At 41.4% G+C, this 20488-nt stretch overlaps 1 protein-coding gene across 2 annotated transcripts; it reads left to right on the top strand.

Annotated features, from left to right (window-relative positions):
• Positions 1-389: 389 nt before the first annotated feature.
• On the top strand, positions 390-20243 carry LOC120939927 (putative uncharacterized protein DDB_G0271982). 2 transcript variants are annotated; one of them, XM_040352380.1, is made up of 4 exons: positions 390-583; positions 865-970; positions 11635-11863; positions 19900-20243. In XM_040352380.1, the coding sequence occupies exons 3-4, from the start codon at positions 11816-11818 to the stop codon at positions 20224-20226; spliced, it is 375 nt and encodes a 124-aa protein (XP_040208314.1). In that variant the 5' UTR covers positions 390-583; positions 865-970; positions 11635-11815; the 3' UTR covers positions 20227-20243. The 2 variants fall into 2 exon arrangements, with proteins under 2 accessions (XP_040208314.1, XP_040208304.1); XM_040352370.1 differs by lacking the exon at positions 865-970.
• Positions 20244-20488: the final 245 nt, after the last annotated feature.

Here is a 20488-nt window from a genome sequence, read left to right as displayed (position 1 = left end):
GCGCAAAATAGTCAAGCACCGGTCTTGCACTCGGCAGAAGGGAGGGGCCACCAACGGGGGACCCAAGAAGAGGAGCATTGGGGCTTCTCTGTGTAAAACCACTGCAACTGAGCAGGTAAGTATGACATGATTTTTTTTTTTTTTTAAACAAGCCTTTAATAACACTTCAGCAGACTGAAAGTGAGCAAATGAGAAGTTAATTGTTTATAAGTTTTTATACACTTTTTAACTGCCTAGAAAATAAATAAAAAAGGCCTTGTTAGGACAGAATCAAATGAGCAATTTAGCCTCGGGGTAAAATGTGTAATACAGGGAGTGCCCCAGCTCAAACTAAATTGTCATATTGTCAGACTTACTCCCTAGGTACAGAAAGCCTCTGGAACATGTGCCGAACATATAGACAGACTCATACACACCCCATCAACAGACACAATCATTTTCTCCTGTCCTGACATGATTGGAAAGTTGGAAGAAAGCCTCTTATTGTGAAGTGAGGAAGTGATATTAGAGGAAATGAGGAGCACAACAGGATACTTGGCTGGATCACTTCTCTCATGCATTGCATATCTGGAGCCCCCAAACTGTAAGTGTGAACTGTCTATTACTACAAATTGTCTGCTTTCTATTCTGTGTCATATATATGTCAATGATCATTTGTCACTCTTTCTATGATGCCATACTTTGGTTGGGTGTCACAGCTATGTCTTTTCTCAATTAGGTCCATTATTATGTGTTGTACTGAGCAGTGTGACTATAGTCTGTACCAACCCATTCCCCACCTCCTCTCTCCAAAACATCCCCCTATAATAGGTTTTATCTGTCCTCTTCCTTCCTTTGCCTTCTCTCTTCATGATGTCCTGCTAGACCCTGCTCTGATCCTGGCTCATGTGTTGGAATTTCCTCTCCATCATTCAGAATTTTACTTTTTACAAATAAGTTTTCCTCTACAGCCTGCAGACACTTCCCAACGGTAAGCTGGCACCCTTTCTTATAGTTATTACATTTATGCTGCTATTACTGCTCATTCAGGATCAGAAAGGCATTCTTTACCATTGTGTAAAGTGCACTTATTCACAACAATCAATCAGTAATCATTACTACACTTTGCACATCATTACTGCTCTATGTAATAGAATTCGAAATAGATTTATATATTCTACAGTATTCTACTTTTTACAAGGATTTGTTAGAAAATTAGAGAGATCAGGCAAGTACTAGGAAGGATTGCCTAGAAATGTTATCTCTCTAAGGACTCTTGAGTTCAAGGTTAACTTGAGAGTATTTTAGACATATGATATGAATGTCTCTAGCCAGCTGCATAGCTGGCAACATTTTAAAACAATTGCCAGAGATACTTTGTTTTTCATTTATTTCACATACATATATCCAGTTGCAAAACATTTATTAATTTCTAGTATAAATATAAATATCTTAAAAAATAGATAGATATATTTAGATAGATAGATAGATAGATAGATAGATAGATAGATAGATAGATAGAGATATCTCTATCTCTATCTCTATCTATCTATCTATATATATAGATAGATAGATAGATATATAAAAGATATACTGTATATATCTATATATATATCTATATATATATATATATATATATATATATATATATATATATATATATATATATATATATATATATATATCAATCATATAGTTATGGATCTCTTTGACTATGTTGTGAATGTTAAAACTTTATTATGCTGGCTGAGCATGACATTTTGTATCTGTGCAGACTCCAATGCAACAGGTCAAGTGTCTCATAACCTCACTGTTTGCATGCTTGTTTTAGGTCAATTACTCGCTAAGCAGTAAAGCAAAGATAAGGATGGCAGCCAGCACTGAAGATTGCATTAACTGAAACAAAAATCTTATTGAAGGCTACTAATACAGGAAAGAATGTATTCTAAAAGTAGCTGCCATCATATTGCCCTCTTTTCTAGAAATACTATGTAATAAGCATGCTAAAATGATAGCTTAACATTTTATATAATATCTTATAAGACAGATGTTTCATTTTAGGCTCGGTTCACACTACTGCGACCTGAAAGTCATGCGACTTACTGTGCGACTTTGCTAGGTGACTTTCTGGCGACATGAGCACTACTTTGATAGTTACATAGTAGGTAAGGTTAAATCAAGACAATAGTCCATCCGGTTCAACCTGTGTAGGTGCACGTGTGTCAGTGTCTATAATTATTTCCCATATCCTTGTATGTTGTGTTCTTTAAGGCCTCGTACACACGACCGGACATGTCCGCTGAAACTGGTCCGCGGACCAGTTTCAGGGGACAGATCCGATCGTGTGTACAGGCTAGCGGACAGATTTCCAGCGGACAAATGTTTCTTAGCATGCTAAGAGACATGTCCGCTGGAAAGCTGTCCGGCGGACATGTCCGCTGGTTAGTACACCTAACCAGCGGACAGATATCTCCCGCATGCGTCGAATGGATTCGACGCATGCATGGAAGTATTTTACTTCCTGGTTTGGTGACGTGGCGGCGTCAACGTCACCGCGCTGTCTGTCCGCGGGGATTTCGGTTTGATGGTGTGTACAGCCATCAGACCGAAATCTCCGAGCGGACATGTTCGATGAAAACGGTCCGCGGACCGTTTTCATCGGACATGTCCGATGGTGTGTACGAGGCCTAAGATGCACATCTAAGAGTCTTTTAAAAAATATCCATACTCCCCTCAGCCATCACCAATTGTGGAAGAGAGTTGATGCGACTTTAGAAGCGACCATCAGAAAAGGCCAGGGTAATCTTCCTGTAATGTCGGGTCCAAATCACATCAATGTAGATGAGGCTCTGCCATGGAGGCGACTTCCATTAAAGTCTATGGAAACAAGTCAGATAGAAGTTGCTTTGAAGTAGTGCAGGAACCTTTTCAAAAGTCAGATTGTCTTCAGTAGTGCTAATTAAGACAGCTCTCATTGATTAACATGGGATTTCGCATGTCACACGACTTGGGGTCTCAAGTCGCGGCAGTGTGAACCAAACCTAACAAATACACAATCCTGTTTTAATGTGGTCTGCAATAAAAGGTAAATAGAGAAAAAGTAAAAAAAAGTTTATACAGGCTTACACCTGCATCCTTACACAGGATTTTCTGCTCTGACAGAAAATGTATCATAGCCACAGCCAAATTATTCAGGTAACACATTGCGGTTGTCATGTTTATCACAGGTAGGTAATTGTTACTACATCATTGTACAGCTGGAGAACTATTTTAAAATCTATGTTTTCTTGGTAAGTGCAGAATGTCAGCTTTACACCTGGAAGCCACTTAATACCATCTGTAATTGTCTTCAGCATACATATAAATAATGCTCTGAGATTTGCTGTGAGGATGTGTGATCCATTCAACACTAGATTATAGACAGTAAGAATCCAAATAGAGAGAGGTTTTGGGAACATGACAATACACTGGCGGTATGTAATGTGCTTGACTTTGATAGCATGGTAACCCTATGTTAATATATCATCAGTCTGTATTTGATAGCATGGCATTTTCCTGGTTGAATGCTGTCACTCTGTATTTGTTAATTTGGTGTAGCCAACTTTTGGAGGGGTTCCCTGAAGAAGTCACACGACCGTGACATAATGTGTTGGGGCGGAGCTGGTGATGTCATTGCACTATCCAGGCAGCGAGACAGGCATCAGGACTGGCGGTGCTTCTGACATAGGTGTACGTTTAATAAACCGTGATAAGCGGAGATCATGATGATCACGGCTGATCACTGCTTATCACAGAGCATTGCCGGTTTAATAAACTGTGATAAGGAGCAGAGAACACATTCTTCACTTCACATCACAGCACATGGATGTTTTGTCACAAACGGCCAGTTTAATAAACCGTGATCTGAAGATTTCACAGCTCTTCACCTGAAATATCTCCCTTCCAGATTCACCAGCTCAGAGGTGGAGAATCTGGGAGAGAAGCTGGTGTGATAAGAGGAAGAAGGCTTATTTCTTCCTAATTTCAACACCAGTGGGTTAAAAATGAATATTAACAACAATATACGTGTGTGTGTGTGTGTGTGTGTGTGTGTGTGTGTGTGTATGTGTGTGTATATGTGTGTATATGTGTGTATATATGTATATATATATATATATATATATACACACATACAGTATCTATATAACATGTGTGTGTGTGTGTGTGTATATATATATATATATATATATATACACACACACACACATATATACCGTATTTATCGGCGTATACGCGCACTTTTTTTCCCTTAAAATCAGGGCAAAATTGTGGGTGCGCGATATACGCCGATACTTGCTTCCCTCACTGTGTTTGAACTTTGCCGCCGATCCCTGCTCTCCCGCGCTGTGTTTGAACGCTGCCGCAGACATATACCGAGCGCAGTATACTCGGGTACAGTCGGCCAGGCTCGGCTCCCTTCTAGGTTATGCAAGAGGAGCCGAGCGTGCCCGAGTGTACTGCGCTCGGCATATGTCGGTGGCGGCGGCGTTCAAACACAGCGCGGGAAGCAGGGATCGGCTCAGAGACAGCGCAGGAGCAGCAGGGAGGACACCACGAAGGTCGCAGACGGACGCCAGACTGGCAACTTGATGGCAATCTATATGGAGAGCGGGGAAAGGAAAGACCAGAAGATTGGGTGCCGAGGAAGCTTATGTCACAGCTGTGTGTGGCCGCCGTCCTGTTTTTTTCGGCCGCCATGGGAGAGACCTGTCAAAGTGGGCCAGTCTGGATAAAGTCCAGGGCCAAATTTTTGTCCCAGTCCAGCCCTGCACACATGTAAACCCCAGCACAATCATAAAAAAAAAAGAATGAAAAGTTTCTATTGCATATAGTTTTGCACACACTGAAATATACAAAAAGCTAAAACTTTATTTAAGTCTACCTTAACTGCTTGCCAACCAGCCGCCGTTATACGGCGGCAGGTCGGCTCTGCTGGGCGAGATCACGTAGCTATATGTCATCTCTCCCAGCAGCCAATAGGGGCGCGCACGCTCGTCCCTAATCCTGGCACGCATTCCCGGTGGGCGCGATCGCCGACGGGCACCCGCGAACGCTCGTTACAAAGCGAGGACCGTGTAAACACACAGCTCCCGGTCCTGTCAGGGGAGAAATGCCTGACCGTTTGTTAATACAATGTATGAACAGCGATCAGTCATTTCCCCCAGTCAGTCCACCCCCCCCTTCAGTTAGAACACACTTAACCCCTTCCCCGCCCCCTAGTGTTAACCCCTTCCCTGCCAGTGGCATTTTTATAGTAACCAATGCATTTTTATAGCACTGATCGCTATAAAAATGCCAATGGTCCCAAAAATTTGTCAAAAGTGTCCGAAGTGTCCGCCATAATGTCGCAGTACCGAAAAAAAAACGTTGATCGCCGCCATTACTAGTAAAAAAAAAAAATATTAATAAAAATGCCATAAAACTATCCCCTATTTTGTAAACGCTATGGGGCAGATCCACAAAGTGAGTACGCCGGCGTATCTACTGATACGCCGGCGTACTTTAAAATTTCCCGCGTCGTATCTTTGTTTTGAATCCTCAAAACAAGATAAGATCGCATCTGGGTTAGATTCGACAGGCGTACCTCTTCGTACGCCTTCGGATCTAAGATGCAATTTTTCGGCGTCCGCTGGGTGGCGTTCACGTCGTTTTCCGCGTCGAGTATGCAAATTAGCTATTTCCGACGATCCACGAACGTACGAGCGGGCGTCGCATTCTTTTACGTCGTCTCTATTTGGCTTTTTCCGGCGTATAGTTAAAGCTGCTGTTTCGTGGCGTATAGTTAAACCTGCTATGTTAAGTATGGCCGTCGTTCCCGCGTTAAATTTGAATTTTTTTTTTCGTTTGCGTAAGTCGTCTGTGAATCGCGGGATGGACGTAATTTACGTCCAAGTCAAAACAATGACGTCTTTGCGACGTCATTTCGCGCAATGCACGGCGGGAAATTTAGGGACGGCGCATGCGCTGTTCGTTCGGCGCGGGGACGCGCTTCATTTAAATAAAACACGCCCCCTACCCGCCCAATTTGAAATCCGCGCCCTTACGCCGCGAGAGATACACTACGGCGCAAATTCTTTGTGGATACAAAGCTACAAAAAGTAAGTTACAGCGGCGTAGCGTATCTCACATATGCTGCGCCCATGCAATTCTTTCTGGATCTGCCCCTATGTGTATAAAGTGCAGGAGTGTGTAAGGAAGAGTGCCGGCACCGGCGATGTGCGATGTGCAATGTACAGGGTGCTGCAGTCAGTGTTGGATTTAGGATACATAACGCTGACTGCAGGGGTGTGTAATGCAACAAGTTCAAGAATCAGGAGTATGTAAAACACAGAAGGCTGTAGTCAGTGCCAGGTTTAAGAATACATGACACCACACAGATTGCAGGGACAGGAGTGTGTAATGCACGGCGTAGTGGTAAGGCGAGTGCAACCTCACCCTTCAAAAAAGAAAAAAAATCACCACTAAGTGGAGTTGTGCTGGAGGGAGGGTTAGATTCATATCCAACACCCCTCTTCTTCTCTTAAAATGCCCCCTAGCTCACACAGTATCTGCTCACCCATCCTCCCCCACCCCAAAATCAGTGCAAGTATTAATTTATGTCAGCCCCCCCCCACGCAAATGTCATCTACAGATATATGCCATCTATCTGCTATCTATAGTGTGTAAATTAAAGCGTTTGTTAACCCCCCCCCCCCCCCAAAAAAAACAGATACTGTTCCTTTACAGCATGTTATACAGCACAGTGCTTGTGCTGTGTCATTTGGCCCCCTGTATACCCTAAACCTGGCTGATCCTCCCTGACTATACCCTCCCCCATGTAAACTGACCACGATAATCATGGCTGCTAAGCCCCTTATACCGTGGTCTACTTGCGTGATTCCATCAGCCACAGCTCTCCTGTCTGCAGCTCTCCCTGTGTCTGTGTCCTCTGTCTCCCTCCCCTCCCTGCTCGTACCTGTGACCACCCCCCACTCCTGCTCCTCTATTTGCTATAAAATAATCTTATCCCCTCTGTACCTTAATATTATGTATCTCTGTGCCTGTTTAATGTAAAAAAAAAAAAGCTGCTCTGTGCGTTGCATGGGTTGCGGCTTTAGGCTTTTCAATCCCCCTCCTCCCAGCTGACGTCATTGGGGCAGCTGGGCCCCACCCACTGCATCTGTGAGACGGAGAAAAAAGGAGGAGAGGAATCAGCTGTGCGACGGGAGCGCAGCTTATATTAGTACAGATCGGCTGTTTTTTTTACAGAACACAGGGACACATCTTATTGAGGTACAGAGGGGATAAGATGATTTTATAGAAGTGGGTTAACAACCACTTTGATCACAGACCTCAGATGAACGGAACAAGCACAGCAGCATCTCTCCTCTTCCCTGGCTCCTCCTCCTGTCTGTATACACAGAAGACTTCAGAGAGGAGGAGAAGGAGGAGGCAGGTTCATTGGTGTTGCACTGTCTCTATTGCCAGGGAGAAAGGCAGCTGGCCGGGAACGATGCAAGCTGCCATAGAGAGCTGAGATCGCGGGGGACAGCAAACACTCCGCACAAGCTGCGGGGCAGGTGTGCCCACATTATGAGCCACTCCTGGGCAAGTCACAACTCTAGAAGGATTTAGCCTGCATTCACTGACAAGCAAGGTCCCGATTAATCCAGGGGGTATGGGGTTTACCGTCCTCCATCCTGGCACCCTCAGGTGGCTACCTTTTGGTTTTGCTCCTGCCCTGCATACAATCAATGTAAAAACAGACATAATCAGCAAAGGGCCCAATAGGCTTCCTGATGGAATTGTAGGCATATGCCTGGGTATATATAGTTATTTAAAGAGATACCGCCAGATGAGTGTTGCAGCAAAGTCCTGTTGCAGGGGCCCTGTAGGCATGATGCAGTGTCAGTATTTGTGTCCCAGAGACCTGAAGATAAGATCTGCAGTGATGAGGAGACCCACCAGCCGTTGCCTAACCAGTCTGGAATGCAGTACTAGTTATCTGGCAATACTTGTTTCTTCTAATCTGGTAATAGTAGCATAGACAGGACATGTGGTTTTGACCCTCACTCTCTCCACTTCCTCCTTCCAGGATCTATTCCCAGCAACCCCTGAACCAGGAAGTAACATACACGATTTTACATTATAATGTGATACTAGCAGTAGAAGGCAACGGAACCTTACACTGGCATTACATGCTTTTTCAACGCTTTTACCAGTGTTGCTAGAAAACCTTAGGCTCTTTGCAGTAATGAATGGTAGCCAGAGATCATATGATTTAAAGTGGATGTAAACCCGATTCATGAAATTTGAGCTGGGCACATATATCTGCAGAATTTTGTTATCTCTCTTTAATGACCTGAACCTTTCCTCTGTTATCAGCCTGATAACTCCTGACAAATTCTCTGACACTTTAGACAAAAGCAGCCTGAAATTTCTGTTGGGGGAGCTGGACCTGTTACAAAACACATCTAATGACCTGTACACACGATTGGTTCGTCTGATGAAAACGGACCGATGGACATTTTTCATCGGACGAACCGATCGTGTGTGGGCCCCATCAGTTTTTTTCCCATCGGTGAAAAAAAATAGAACCTGTTTTAAAATTTTCGTATGGTTAAAAAAACAATAGAAAAAAACAATCGTCTGTGGGGAAATCCATCGGTCAAAAATCCACGCATGCTCAGAATCAAGTTGACGCATGCTCGGAAGCATTGAACTTTTGTCAGCACGTCGTTGTGTTTTACGTCACCGCGTTGGACACGATCGGATTTTTAACCGATGGTGTGTAGGCAAGACTGATGAAAGTCAGCTTCATCGGATATCTGATGAAAAAATCCATCGGTCCGTTTTCATCAGTCTAACCGATCGTTTGTACAGGGCATAAGAGTCTCTGCCTATGATGAGAGGTGGTGTGTGCCTTTCCTCCAATCAGCAATGTTAGCTATCTTGGCTGTATGCCCTGACATCAGTATATAAGTGTGAAGACAGCAGATATACATGTAAAATGTATGTAGGGAGATTTGGTTCATCTCTGTGTATCATCTGAGGCTGTTCAATTCACTGGGTGTATGAAGCGTTTACATGCACTTTAAGCTAAAAATGGCAACTGAAGAGCAGTGATTTTTCATTCTTGGTAAAAAAAACTTTTTTGCTTAAAGTGGATGTAAAACAGATTCATGAAATTTGACCTAATCACATATATCTGTAGTGTTTACTTATCTATCTCCAAAGCCCTAAGTCCCAGATCTTTCTGCTGCTCCGTTCTTCTGTTATCAGCATGATTACTTCTAAAAAGTTCTCTTACAACCAAGATAAAACCAGCCTGAAATTTGTGTTGGGTGCTATAATTAGATTAGCAGAGAGTGGAGAGGGGGGTGTGTGCCTTTCCTCCAATCAGCTGTCACACAGTTTATGCCAAAACTTCACTCCCAGTGCTGAACAGGAAGAGAAAATTCTAACCTGATGTGCACTTTCTAAAGAATATAGAAAGCTGAAGTAAGCAGATATTCATGTAAAACCTATGTAGGGAGATTTATTTAATCTCTATGAATCATCTGGGGCTGTTCGCTTCACTGGGTATATGTGAGGGTTTACATCCACTTTGAGCAAATCATATTTTTTTTTTTTCATTTAAAGTGACATGTCCCATTCGTGTAAAGCACAGGTGTCAAACACAAGGCCCGCGGGCCGAATCCGGCCCTCCAGGTCATTTCATGTGGCCCTCGCACCTCTCCAGCAGCTGCAGGAGAGCTTCAGCCTTCCTCTGGTCCTACTCCAGACCCTTACTTTTTGCTTTCAAGCAATGCATCCAACTTCTTCCCAGCAGCAGCATAAGGAAAGGGGGGTGTACTGTGATTTTTTTTTCATTTAAAGTAACCTGTCCGTTCGTGTAAAGCACAGGTGTCAAACACAAGGCCCGTGGGCCGAATCCGGCCCTCCAGGCCATTTCATGTGGCCCTCGTACCTCTCCGGCAGCTGCAGGAGAGCTTCAGCCCTCCTCTGGTCCTACTCCAGACCCTTACTTTCTGCTTTCAAGCAATGCATCCAACTTCTTCCCAGCAGCAGCATAAGGAAAGGGGGGTGCACTGTGATGTAAGGGAGAGTGGGGGACTCAACGTCTGATGGTGGGGTGGCTCTTGACATCTAATGTAAGGGGAGGGGATGCGCTGGACATCTAATCTTACAGATACAACCGGCCCTTTGGAGGGCAATCATAATGCTCATGCGTCCCACGATGAAATTGAGTTTGACACCCCTGGAGTAATGTGTGATTTTAATGCTAGAACAGTGTTACATCATTTGTTGCAATAAAATCAACATGCTGCAACTCATTTAAGGGTGCATTTGCAGGTGTGAATGCACGCTAATTTTTAACTCATTCTTTTGTGAATAAAAATCTCACATGTGCCTGAAAAAAAACACTTCTCAATTCTTTACACCTTTAACAGAAGGTTATTTGAGGCTATGTCACAGATTCCAGTACAATTTTTAGAAATGCATCCATTAAAAGGGCTGTGGCAGAAACTAAGTCACAGCCATAATTGTAATAATTGTAGGATTAATGTAGAGTTTATTTTCCATAATTAAGCAGCCATATTATTTGGCGGGCTCGGCTCTGAGCACGCCCTCAGATGTAGCCTGCCCTTTATTGACAGTTGGCCCTGAATAATCACTTTTGCTCCCTTTCTATGAGTTTGTTAGACCTCCTGGGTTATTTAGAGAAGAAATGCTATGAGCACTAAGGGCCTGATCCACAAAAACCCGGCGTAACTTAATTTTTCCCGTTTAAGTTACACCGCTGGAAAAATCTCTACCTAAGTGCCCGATCCACAAAGCACTTACCTAGAAATTTTGAGCGGCCCCATTTAGATTAGGCGCGCTCCCGCACCGGACGTACTGCGCATGCTCCCGACGTTATTTTCCCGACGTACCTTGCGCGGTTTTACGTTGCGCCGGGTTTTGAGAATCGCGACGGGCGTAAAAAAAAAAAAGAGTTGCGGCGGGGAAAAAAAAAATGACAGCGACGCGGGATAGAAGGGTATACTTTTACAAGGTGTAAACAGTTTACACCTTGTAAAAGCAGCCCTAATTTTGCGACGGCAAACTAATACTTACGGAGAAAAAACGAAGCGTAAAAGCTTCGTGGATCTCCGTAAGTGCTAATTTGCATACCCGACGCTGGATTTCGACGAGAAATGCCCCCAGCGGTGGCTGCGGTACTGCATCCTAAGATTCGGCAGTGTAAGTCCCTTACATATGTCGGATCTTCTGCCTATCTATGAGAAACTGATTCTGTGGATCAGTTCCATAGATAGAAACAGGGATACGACGGCGTATCAGTAGATACGCCGGCGTATCCCTTTTGTGGATTAGGCCCTAAAGGCCTTTTCACACAGGCAGCCAGGGAAGGCACTAAAAACTGAAAGAGCCTTAAAGAGCTTGACAATGGAACTGCTTTGTAGATTTTGGCATAGCACCAAGTAAACAACACAGTGAGTTTGCTGGGGTCATGAGGTTTTAAGTTGTGTTCTATTTGTACATGTACATTTATTTCTCATTATTACACAAGAGTATGCATGTAGAAACAAATATGGGTGTGGATTTAACTCTGTATCTCATTTTTACCCATAGGACTTGCTCACCGCCCATTGTTCCTTAGTTGAGAACATCCCCTTTATTAAGGCTCCCACACCTTTTCCACCAAGGCACATTTATGGTTTAACTGGGCTTCGTTTACTGCTTAGCAATCCTGATATCTGATGTAACATTCAGCTGGGTGAAGCCTCTTCCAGTCCATTCCCAGAAGCCAACAATGAGTAGTTGCAGCTGTCTGCGCCCAGAGACTGACTCTGAGGATGAGGTGAGTTATTGTGACAGCTCAATGTTTCAGTCACAGGGTGCACACAATAGGAAGCGTGTTGTCACCGGTCACAGTAACCAACTGGCATACAATGTATATCCATGAACACATCACAATGATCATCACAGTGATAACAAAGGAAATGTTTTTTTGTTGCTATATATAAAGCACAACAAGTATGAGACATGCATCTTAACCACTTGCCTACTTGGCACGTTTACCCCCTTCCTGCCAGGTACATTTTCAGCTTTCGGCACTGTCAAACTTGACAATTGTGCAATACTGTACCCATATGAAATTTGTATATATATTTTTTCACACAAATAGAGATTTCTTTTGGTGGTATTTAATCACCACTGGGTTTTTTATTTTTTGCTACATAAATAAAAAATGTAAAGATGAAAAAAATGTTTTTCAGAGTTTTGTTATAAAATTGTGAAAACAGGTAGATTTTCTCCTTCACTGATGTCCACTGATGAGGCTGCACTGATTAGCACTGATGAGACTGCACTGATAGGCTGCACTGATGTGCACTGAGGAGGCTGCACCGATAGGTGGCACTGATGGGTACTGATAGCCGGCACTGGTGGGCAGCACTGATATGTGAAACTGATGAGGAGGCACTGCTGGGTACTGATTGGCAGCACTGATGAACACTGTTGAGACTGCACTAATAATCTGAATACTGATAATCAGTAGACATGTACACACTGAAATATTTTTTTTCGGAATTTCATTTCCGTCCAAAAAATTTATTTATTTAGTTACTCCCAAAATTTGTTTTTATTTATTTTGTTTTGTTAAAAAATGCATTTGTTCGAAAATCCGAATTAATTAAGGTTGAATCTGTCATTGAAGGCTTATGGTGTCTGTCAAATGTTCTAAAAAGATTTGACGTAAAACTGTACAACGCCGCAATTGTACATTTCCGGTCGAATGTTCCGCCTACAAGCTATAGTAGAATTCTAATGTTGTATGACTAGTAATAATTATATTTATAAATTATTATTACTAGTCAACCAACATTCAAATTCTTCTATAGCATATGGGCAGAGCATTTGACCGGAAATGTACGATTGCGATGTAGCTGTCATTTCGGCTATAGAACAGTCGGCAAGTGGTTAACCCCCTCAGCGGTATTCCCGAGTCTGGCTCTGGGTGAAATTTCAGAACCAAGACTCGGGATCGCCTTGCAGTGTCCACAGGCAGGGAATTACTTACCTTGTCCCTGGATCCTGCGATGCCTCCCTGCTGTGTGATCAAGCTGTGTCCTCGCTCGATTTACACAGTGCCTGTGTGCCGCCGAGCTCCGTTCCCTGCAACGTTATGACGCACGGGGGCGGAGATCGGCGCCAAATTCAAAAAGGAAATACACACAATACATACAGTATATTGTAATCTTATAGATTACAGTACTGTATGAAAAAAAATACACACCCCCCTTTGTCCCTAGTGGTCTGCCCAGTGCCCTGCATGTACTTTTGTATAATAAAAACTGTTCTTTCTGCCTGGAAACTGGAGATTGTCCATAGCAACCAAAAGTGTCCCTTTATGTCAAAAATGGTTTTAGAGCAGCTAGAAAACAGCGATAATAAATTAGAATCATTTGCAGAAATGAGCGATAGCGATTTGTGGGGAAATTCGTCATCAAACAATAAAAGTAATGACAGCGACAATTCTGCAACTGAGCAAATTTCAGTGATTTTGATTTGATTACATTATTGAATAATTTTTATTATAATTATATTATTATTTGTTATAATTATTTATAGTTATTTATTATATTATAATTTATGATTTTGTTTTTCAAACTTTATCATACCCAAAATGTCTACTAGACTCTTGTTTGGACAGATTTAAGTGAGTTATTCCTAAGAATTGCAGGCCTACAATGTAAAACGCCAAATTTCCATGCAAAATAATGGTACCGCTTTCAGCACCTAAAATCTGAAATAATCATACCGCTAGGGAGGTTAAAGGGACTCTGCCATGAGAAAAGAATGGAGGCTGCCATTGATGAACTCTCCTTTTGAAAATTCTACACTACTCTGTGGTTATGTGGTTATCATGCTAATCCTTTGGCTTTAACCATTTGCCTCCAGAATGTTTTACCCTCTTTGTGGTCAAGCTTTTTTTTTGCTATTCAGCACTGCACTAATTTAACTGCCAATTGCACAGTCATGAAACTCTATACGCAAATGAAATTGATATATATATTTTTTTTCCACACAAATAGAGCTTTCTTTTGGTTGCTTTGGAAAATTGTGAAAAAAAATATATTTGCCATTCTCTGTTATAAAACATATCCAATAAAAACAAATTTCTGTATACATTTCGGCTAAAATGTATACTGCTACATGCCTAATAATAAAAAATCCCAATAAGTGTATATTAGTTGAAAGTTCTAGAGTCTATAAACTATGGTATAGATATTTAAAAATGTATCTAATTCCTTAAAATGCCAGGACAGTACAAATACCCCCCAAATTAATTCCAAGTTCAATACTACACTCAATGGACCAAGGTATTTTTAATACATTGTACTTGCACTCTATCTACAGTGGGGAATAAATATTTGATCCCTTACAGATTTTGTGAGTTTGCCTACTTACAAAGAAATGTAGGGTGTATTTTAAATGATAGAAACAGAATATAAACCAAAATTCCAGAAAAAACACATGATACAAATGTTATAAATTGAGTTGAAGTTCACTGAGTAAAATAAGTATTTGATCCCCAAGCAAAACATGACTTAGTACCTGGTGGAGAAACCCTTGCCACAAAGGCAAGACATTTCCTGTAGTTAGTGACCAGGTTTGCACACGTCTCAGGAGGGATTTTGGTCTACTCTTCTTTACAGATCTTCTCTAAATCCTTAGGGTTTCTTGGCCATCACTTGGCAACTAGAAGTTACAGCTCCCTCCATAAGTTTTCTATAGGCTTAGGGTCTGAAGACTGGCTAGGTCACTCCATGACCTTAATGTGCTTCTTCTTAAGCCACTTCTTTGTTGACTTGGCGGTATGTTTTGGGTCATTGTCATGCTGGAAGACCCATCCACGACCCATCTTCAGTGTTTTGAGAGAAGAAGGTTCTCATCCAAGATTTTACAACACATGGGTCCATCCATTGGCCCCTCAATGTGGCAAAGTTGGATGTACCATTAGCAGAGAAACAGCTCCAAAGCATAATATTTACACCTCCATGCTTGACTGTAGGGATGGTGTCCTTAGGGTCATAGTCAGCATTTTTCTTCACCCAAACCTGGCCAGTCGAGTTAATGCCAAAGAGCTCAATTTTCATCTGACCACAACACTTTCTCTCAATCCTTCTCTGAATCATTTAGATGTTAATTGGTAAACTTCAGACAGGCCTGTTCATGTGCCTTCTTGAGAAAGGGAATCTTGCGGGCGCTGCAGGATTTCAATCCACGGTCTCAACTGCCTTGAGATCATTCACAAGCTCCTCCCGTGTAGTTGTGGCCTGATCCCTCACTTTTCTCATGATCATCCTTACCCCATGAGGCAAAATCTTGCATAGAGCTCCAGGCCGAGGTCGATTGATGGTTATTTTGTTTTTCTTCCATTTGCGAAAAATCGCTCCAATAGTTGTCTCCTTCTCACCAAGCATCTTGCTGATGGTCTTGTAGCCCATTCCAGCCTTGTGTAGGTCTACAATCTTGTCACTGACGTCCTTTGACAGCTCTTTGGTCTTCCCATGATGGTAAGATTTGAAAGGAAGAAAGAGATTTTGTGGACAGGTATCTTTTATACACATAACAAGTTGTCCTTAGAAGGATCTTCCTAAATTGATGGGACTAATCTGTGTACCACATGATCACACACTGTAGCCAGACTGTGGGAGCCAGAATTATTGTTGGTTGGTAGGGGATCAAATACTTATTTTACTCACTGAACTGTAACTCAATTTATAACAATTGTATCATGTGTTTTTCTGGATTTTTGGTTGATATTCTGTGTCTATCATTTATAAGACAGCTATGAAAAAAGATATAGACCCGTCATTTCTTTGTAAGGGACAAACTTACAAAAGCTGCAGGGGATCAAATATTTATTTTCCCCACTGTATGTACAACCCCTATTCCAAAAAAGTTGGGACACTGTGCAAAATATACATAAAAACAGAATGCAATGATTTGCAAATCTCATAAACCCATATTGTATTCACAATAGAAAATAGAAAACATATCAAATGTTTAAACTGAGAAACTGTACCATTTTAAGAAAAACAAATAGGGGTAATATTGAAATTGACGACAGCAACACGTCTCAAAAAAGTTGGGCCAGGAAAACAAAAAGCTGGTAAAGTAAGCGGTACTAAAAAGGAAGACCTGGAAGAACATTTTGCAACTAATTGGGTAATTGGCAACAGGTCAGTAACATGACTGGGTATAACAAGAGCATATAATGCCCTGTACACACGACCGTTCTTTCCGTCGGAATAAACTATAAATTCAGCTCAAGCTGTCTTGCATACTCACGGTCACACCAAGTTCCGACCAGCAAAAACGCAGTGACGTACAACACGCATGACAGCAGGATAAAACGGAAGTTCAATTCCAATGGCACCACCCTATGGGCTGCTTTTGCTGATCTTGTGTTAGGAAAAGTTTGGTGAGAGACGATTCGCGCTTTTCAGCCTCATGCTTTTAAGTCAGTTACAGCTTGACGAATGTGCTAGCTCCATTACGAACGCTAGTTTTACCAGACCGAGCGCTCCCGTCTTGTACTTGATTCTGAGCATGCGTGGGTTTTAGTGCGTCGGAATTGCATACAGACGAACGGATTTTCAGATAGGAATTCTTTTTAACATCGGAAAAATTGAGAACATGTTCTCTATCTAAGTCCGTCAAAATTTCGGACGGGAAAGGTCCGATTGGGCATACACACGGTCGGAATATCCAATGAAAAGCTCCCTTCTGACTTTTTTCATTGGAAATTCCAACCGTGTGTACAGGGCATTAGAGATTCAGACTGTCTCAGAAGTAAAGATGGGCAGAGGTTCACCAATCTGTGAAAAACTGTGTCTAAAAATTGGCAAGCAATTTTAGAATCATGTTTCTGTAAAATTGCAAAGACTTTAAATATATCATTATCTACAGTACGTAATATCATCAAACGATTCCAAGAATTCTCTGAGCGCAAAGGACAAATCAAAGCAAAGCAATATTGGATGCCCATGATATTCATGCCCTCAGGCAGCACAGCATTAAATACAGGCATGATTCTGTAATTAACATCACTGTATAGGGTCAGGAATGCTTCCAAAAAATCACTGTTTGCCGTACCATTCAAAACTGTGAGTTAAAGTGTATGTAAAGCCTCAGCTAGTAAAACAACCCATTCAGTTTAAAATAGAAATGAAGGGCAAAACATTTGTGTGTAGATATAGAAAATATATATAAACACTATTTTATCCTTTTTTTTTTTAAGGATACTTACTTATACAAGTACATGGTACAGCAGGCACATATCAGTAATATGAATGTTGGCTTTACATATTTTTTAAGCTCTATCATGCAAAGAAGAAGCCATGATACTTGTACATGATACAAAAATGCCACTGTTTTCACTAGGCCAGAGCTCATTTACAATAGTCTGTTGCAAAGTGGAAGACCGTTGTATGGTCAGAGGAATTGAAATTTGACTTTTTTTGCAACCATTAGTGTCATGTCCTCAGGACTAAAGAGGAGAGGGACCATCAGGCTTGTTATCAGCGCTCAGTTCAAAACTAATGCCGCGTACACACGGTCGTTTTATGTGATGAAAAAAAATGACGTTTTAAAAACGTCACTTTAATTGACCGTGTGTGGGGGAAAACGTCGTTTTATGTCTTCTAAAAAACGACCAAAAAAAATTGAAGCATGCTTCAATTTTATGTGTCGTTTTTCAAAACGTCAACTTTTACTTCACAGAAATTGACCGTGTGTAGCAAAAACGTTGTTTAAAACTACGTTTTTTCATCCGCGCATGCCCAGAAGCTACTTATGAAGCGAGCTTCAATGGAAAAACGTGGTGGAACGTAACCTCGCTTTGCTAGAACATTGTGAGAAAACGATGGTGTGTAGGCAACTTCGTCTTTGAAAATTGAAGTTTCAAAAACATCGTTTTTTACTTCACAGAAAATTTCGTTTTTTTTCATCACATAAAGTGATGGTGTGTATGCGGCATAAGGATTAATATGACAATTTTAATCTGTACTGTCAAGTAAATACTTTCAATAAAAATCTATTGTTAAAAAAAAAAAAGTCTGCATCTCTGATGGTATTGGGGTGCAATAGTGCATATAGAATGGACAGCTTGCACATCTGGTAAGGAACTATCAGTGCTGAAAGATATATCCAGGTTTTACAACAGCATATGCTACAGGCCAGACTACATTTTTTTCAGGGAAGGCCTTGCATATGTCAGCAGGAAAATGCTAAACCATATGCTGCATCTCTGACAACAGCATGGCTTCATAGTAGAAGAGTCTGGGTGCCTAACTGGCCTGCCTGTGGTCCAGACCTTTCTCTAGTCTAATTGAAAATAATAATAAAAAATACAGCAAAGACGACCCAGAACTGTTGAGCAGTTAGAATCCTATATCAGACAAGAATGGGACAACATTCTTTTCCCAGAACTTCAGCAACTGGTTTTCTCAGTTCTCAGACGTTAACAGAGTGTTGTTAACCACTTAAGACCCGGACAAATATGCAGGTAAAGGACCTAGCCCCTTTTTGCGATTCGGCACTGCGTCGCTTTAACTGACAATTGCGCGGTCGTGCGATGTGGCTCCCAAACAAAATTGACGTCCTTTTTTTCCCACAATAGATCTTTGGTGGTATTTGATCACCTCTGCTGTTTTTATTTTTTGCGATATAAACAAAAATAGAGCGACAATTTAAAAAAAAATACAATATTTTTAACTTTTTGCTATAATAAATATCCTCCAAAAATATATAAAAAAACATTTTTTTCCTCAGTTTAGGCCGATACGTATTCTACTTATTTTTGGTAAAAAAAATCGCAATAAACATTTATTGATTGGTTTGCGCAAAATTTATAGCGTTTACAAAATATGGGATAGTTTTGTGGCGTTTTTCTAAGTCTTTTTTTTTTTTACTACTAATGCCGGCGATCAGCGTTTTTTTTCGTGACTGCGACATTATGGCGGACACATCGGACACTTTTGACACATTTTTGGGACCATTGTCATTTTCACAGTGAAAAGTGCTATAAAAATGAACTGATTACTGTGAAAATGACAATGGCAGTGAAGGGGTTATCATTAGGGGGCGCTAAGGGGTTAAGTGTGCCCTAAGGGAGTGATTCTTACTGTAGGGGGCGTGGCTGCTGGACGTGTGACGTCACTGATCGTCATTCCCTATAACAGATGCCGAGATGCCGAAAAAAGCCGAACGTCGGTGCGCATGCGCCGTATAGAGCCGCACCGACGTTCGGCTTTTTTCGGCATTTCGTGACGCGATGGATGCGTCGGTCGGATGCCTGTCCATCAATTAGGAACGCCCACCGCCTGCATCGTACCCGGAAGTGGCGGTGGGACCGAATATAGGAAACCATACGTACGGAGGTATTTTTTAAATAAAACAAGCCGATTCTAATTGTAATTAATTTGCTAAATGCAATGTCAAAAGTTTATTTTTAGGGGAACCACCCCTTTAAGCGGTTAAAAAAGCAAGGATGCTACACCATTGAAAACATGGCCCTGTACCAACTTTTTTGAGACATGTTGCTGTCATCAATTTCAAAATGCCTTTATTTAAACATTTTTGTAAATAGTACATTTTCTTAGTTTAAACATTTGATATGTTTTCTATTTTCTATTGTGAATAAAATATGGGTTTATGAGATTTTCAAATCATTGCATTCTGTGTTTATGTAGATTTTACACAGAGTCCCAACTTTTTTGGAGTTGTATGTATGTATCCTTTTAAATGAAACATGACATGAGACTAGTAATATTTGTGTATTACATGAACTTAATTTTACACTGACTTTTTATATTTCTCCTCTAGTACAGGGAGAGCGCAGAGAAAGAGCAGAAGGAGGAGAACCCTGACACAGTAGATGGAGATCTGATCTTTTCTACAGCCGTCATGGGCGGTGTACACAATGCACAAAGCAACCAACGGGATCGTGAGAAGGAACGTCAAAAAATAAGAGAGCGTGAACGAAGAAGAGACCAAGAAAAACAAAGAGAAAAAGACAGAAACACTGAGAGAGAAAAAGAGAGGAGAAGGCAAAGGGAAAGGCAGAGACTAGCTGAGAAACAGAGACAGAAACAATCTGACAAACAAAGACAGAAACAAGCAGAAAAGCAGAGGCAGAAGAAAAGGAAATGATTATTTTGTGTACATACCATCAGTAATGACAAAAGATGTGGGCATGTCCACAAAAAGAGTCATGAAGTCTGCAGTGATTAGGAATTTATCATAAAGAATTTGTACCCCTTATCAGAAACACCCTTTCAACTACCATAGGCTAGTTACGCATGTATCATATCTGCAGTGCATGTTTTAACTTTGTGTAGATCTAAAGGCAAAACTTTTTTTTTTTTTTTTGGATAGAGCAATGAGGGTTATAACACCTGGCAGGATTTTTTTT

Source organism: Rana temporaria, chromosome 1 (genome assembly GCF_905171775.1).
Source record: "Rana temporaria chromosome 1, aRanTem1.1, whole genome shotgun sequence".
Lineage (NCBI taxonomy): Eukaryota > Metazoa > Chordata > Amphibia > Anura > Ranidae > Rana > Rana temporaria.
This window is presented reverse-complemented; position numbering and strand designations above follow the sequence as displayed.

Bases quoted from the DNA above. Each gene is read 5' to 3' on its own strand.
- LOC120939927 (XM_040352370.1), top strand. From the start codon at position 11,816: ATGAGTAGTTGCAGCTGTCTGCGCCCAGAGACTGACTCTGAGGATGAG. The intron at 11,864-19,899 runs GTGAGTTATTGT...TTTCTCCTCTAG, and splicing joins AGACTGACTCTGAGGATGAG to TACAGGGAGAGCGCAGAGAA.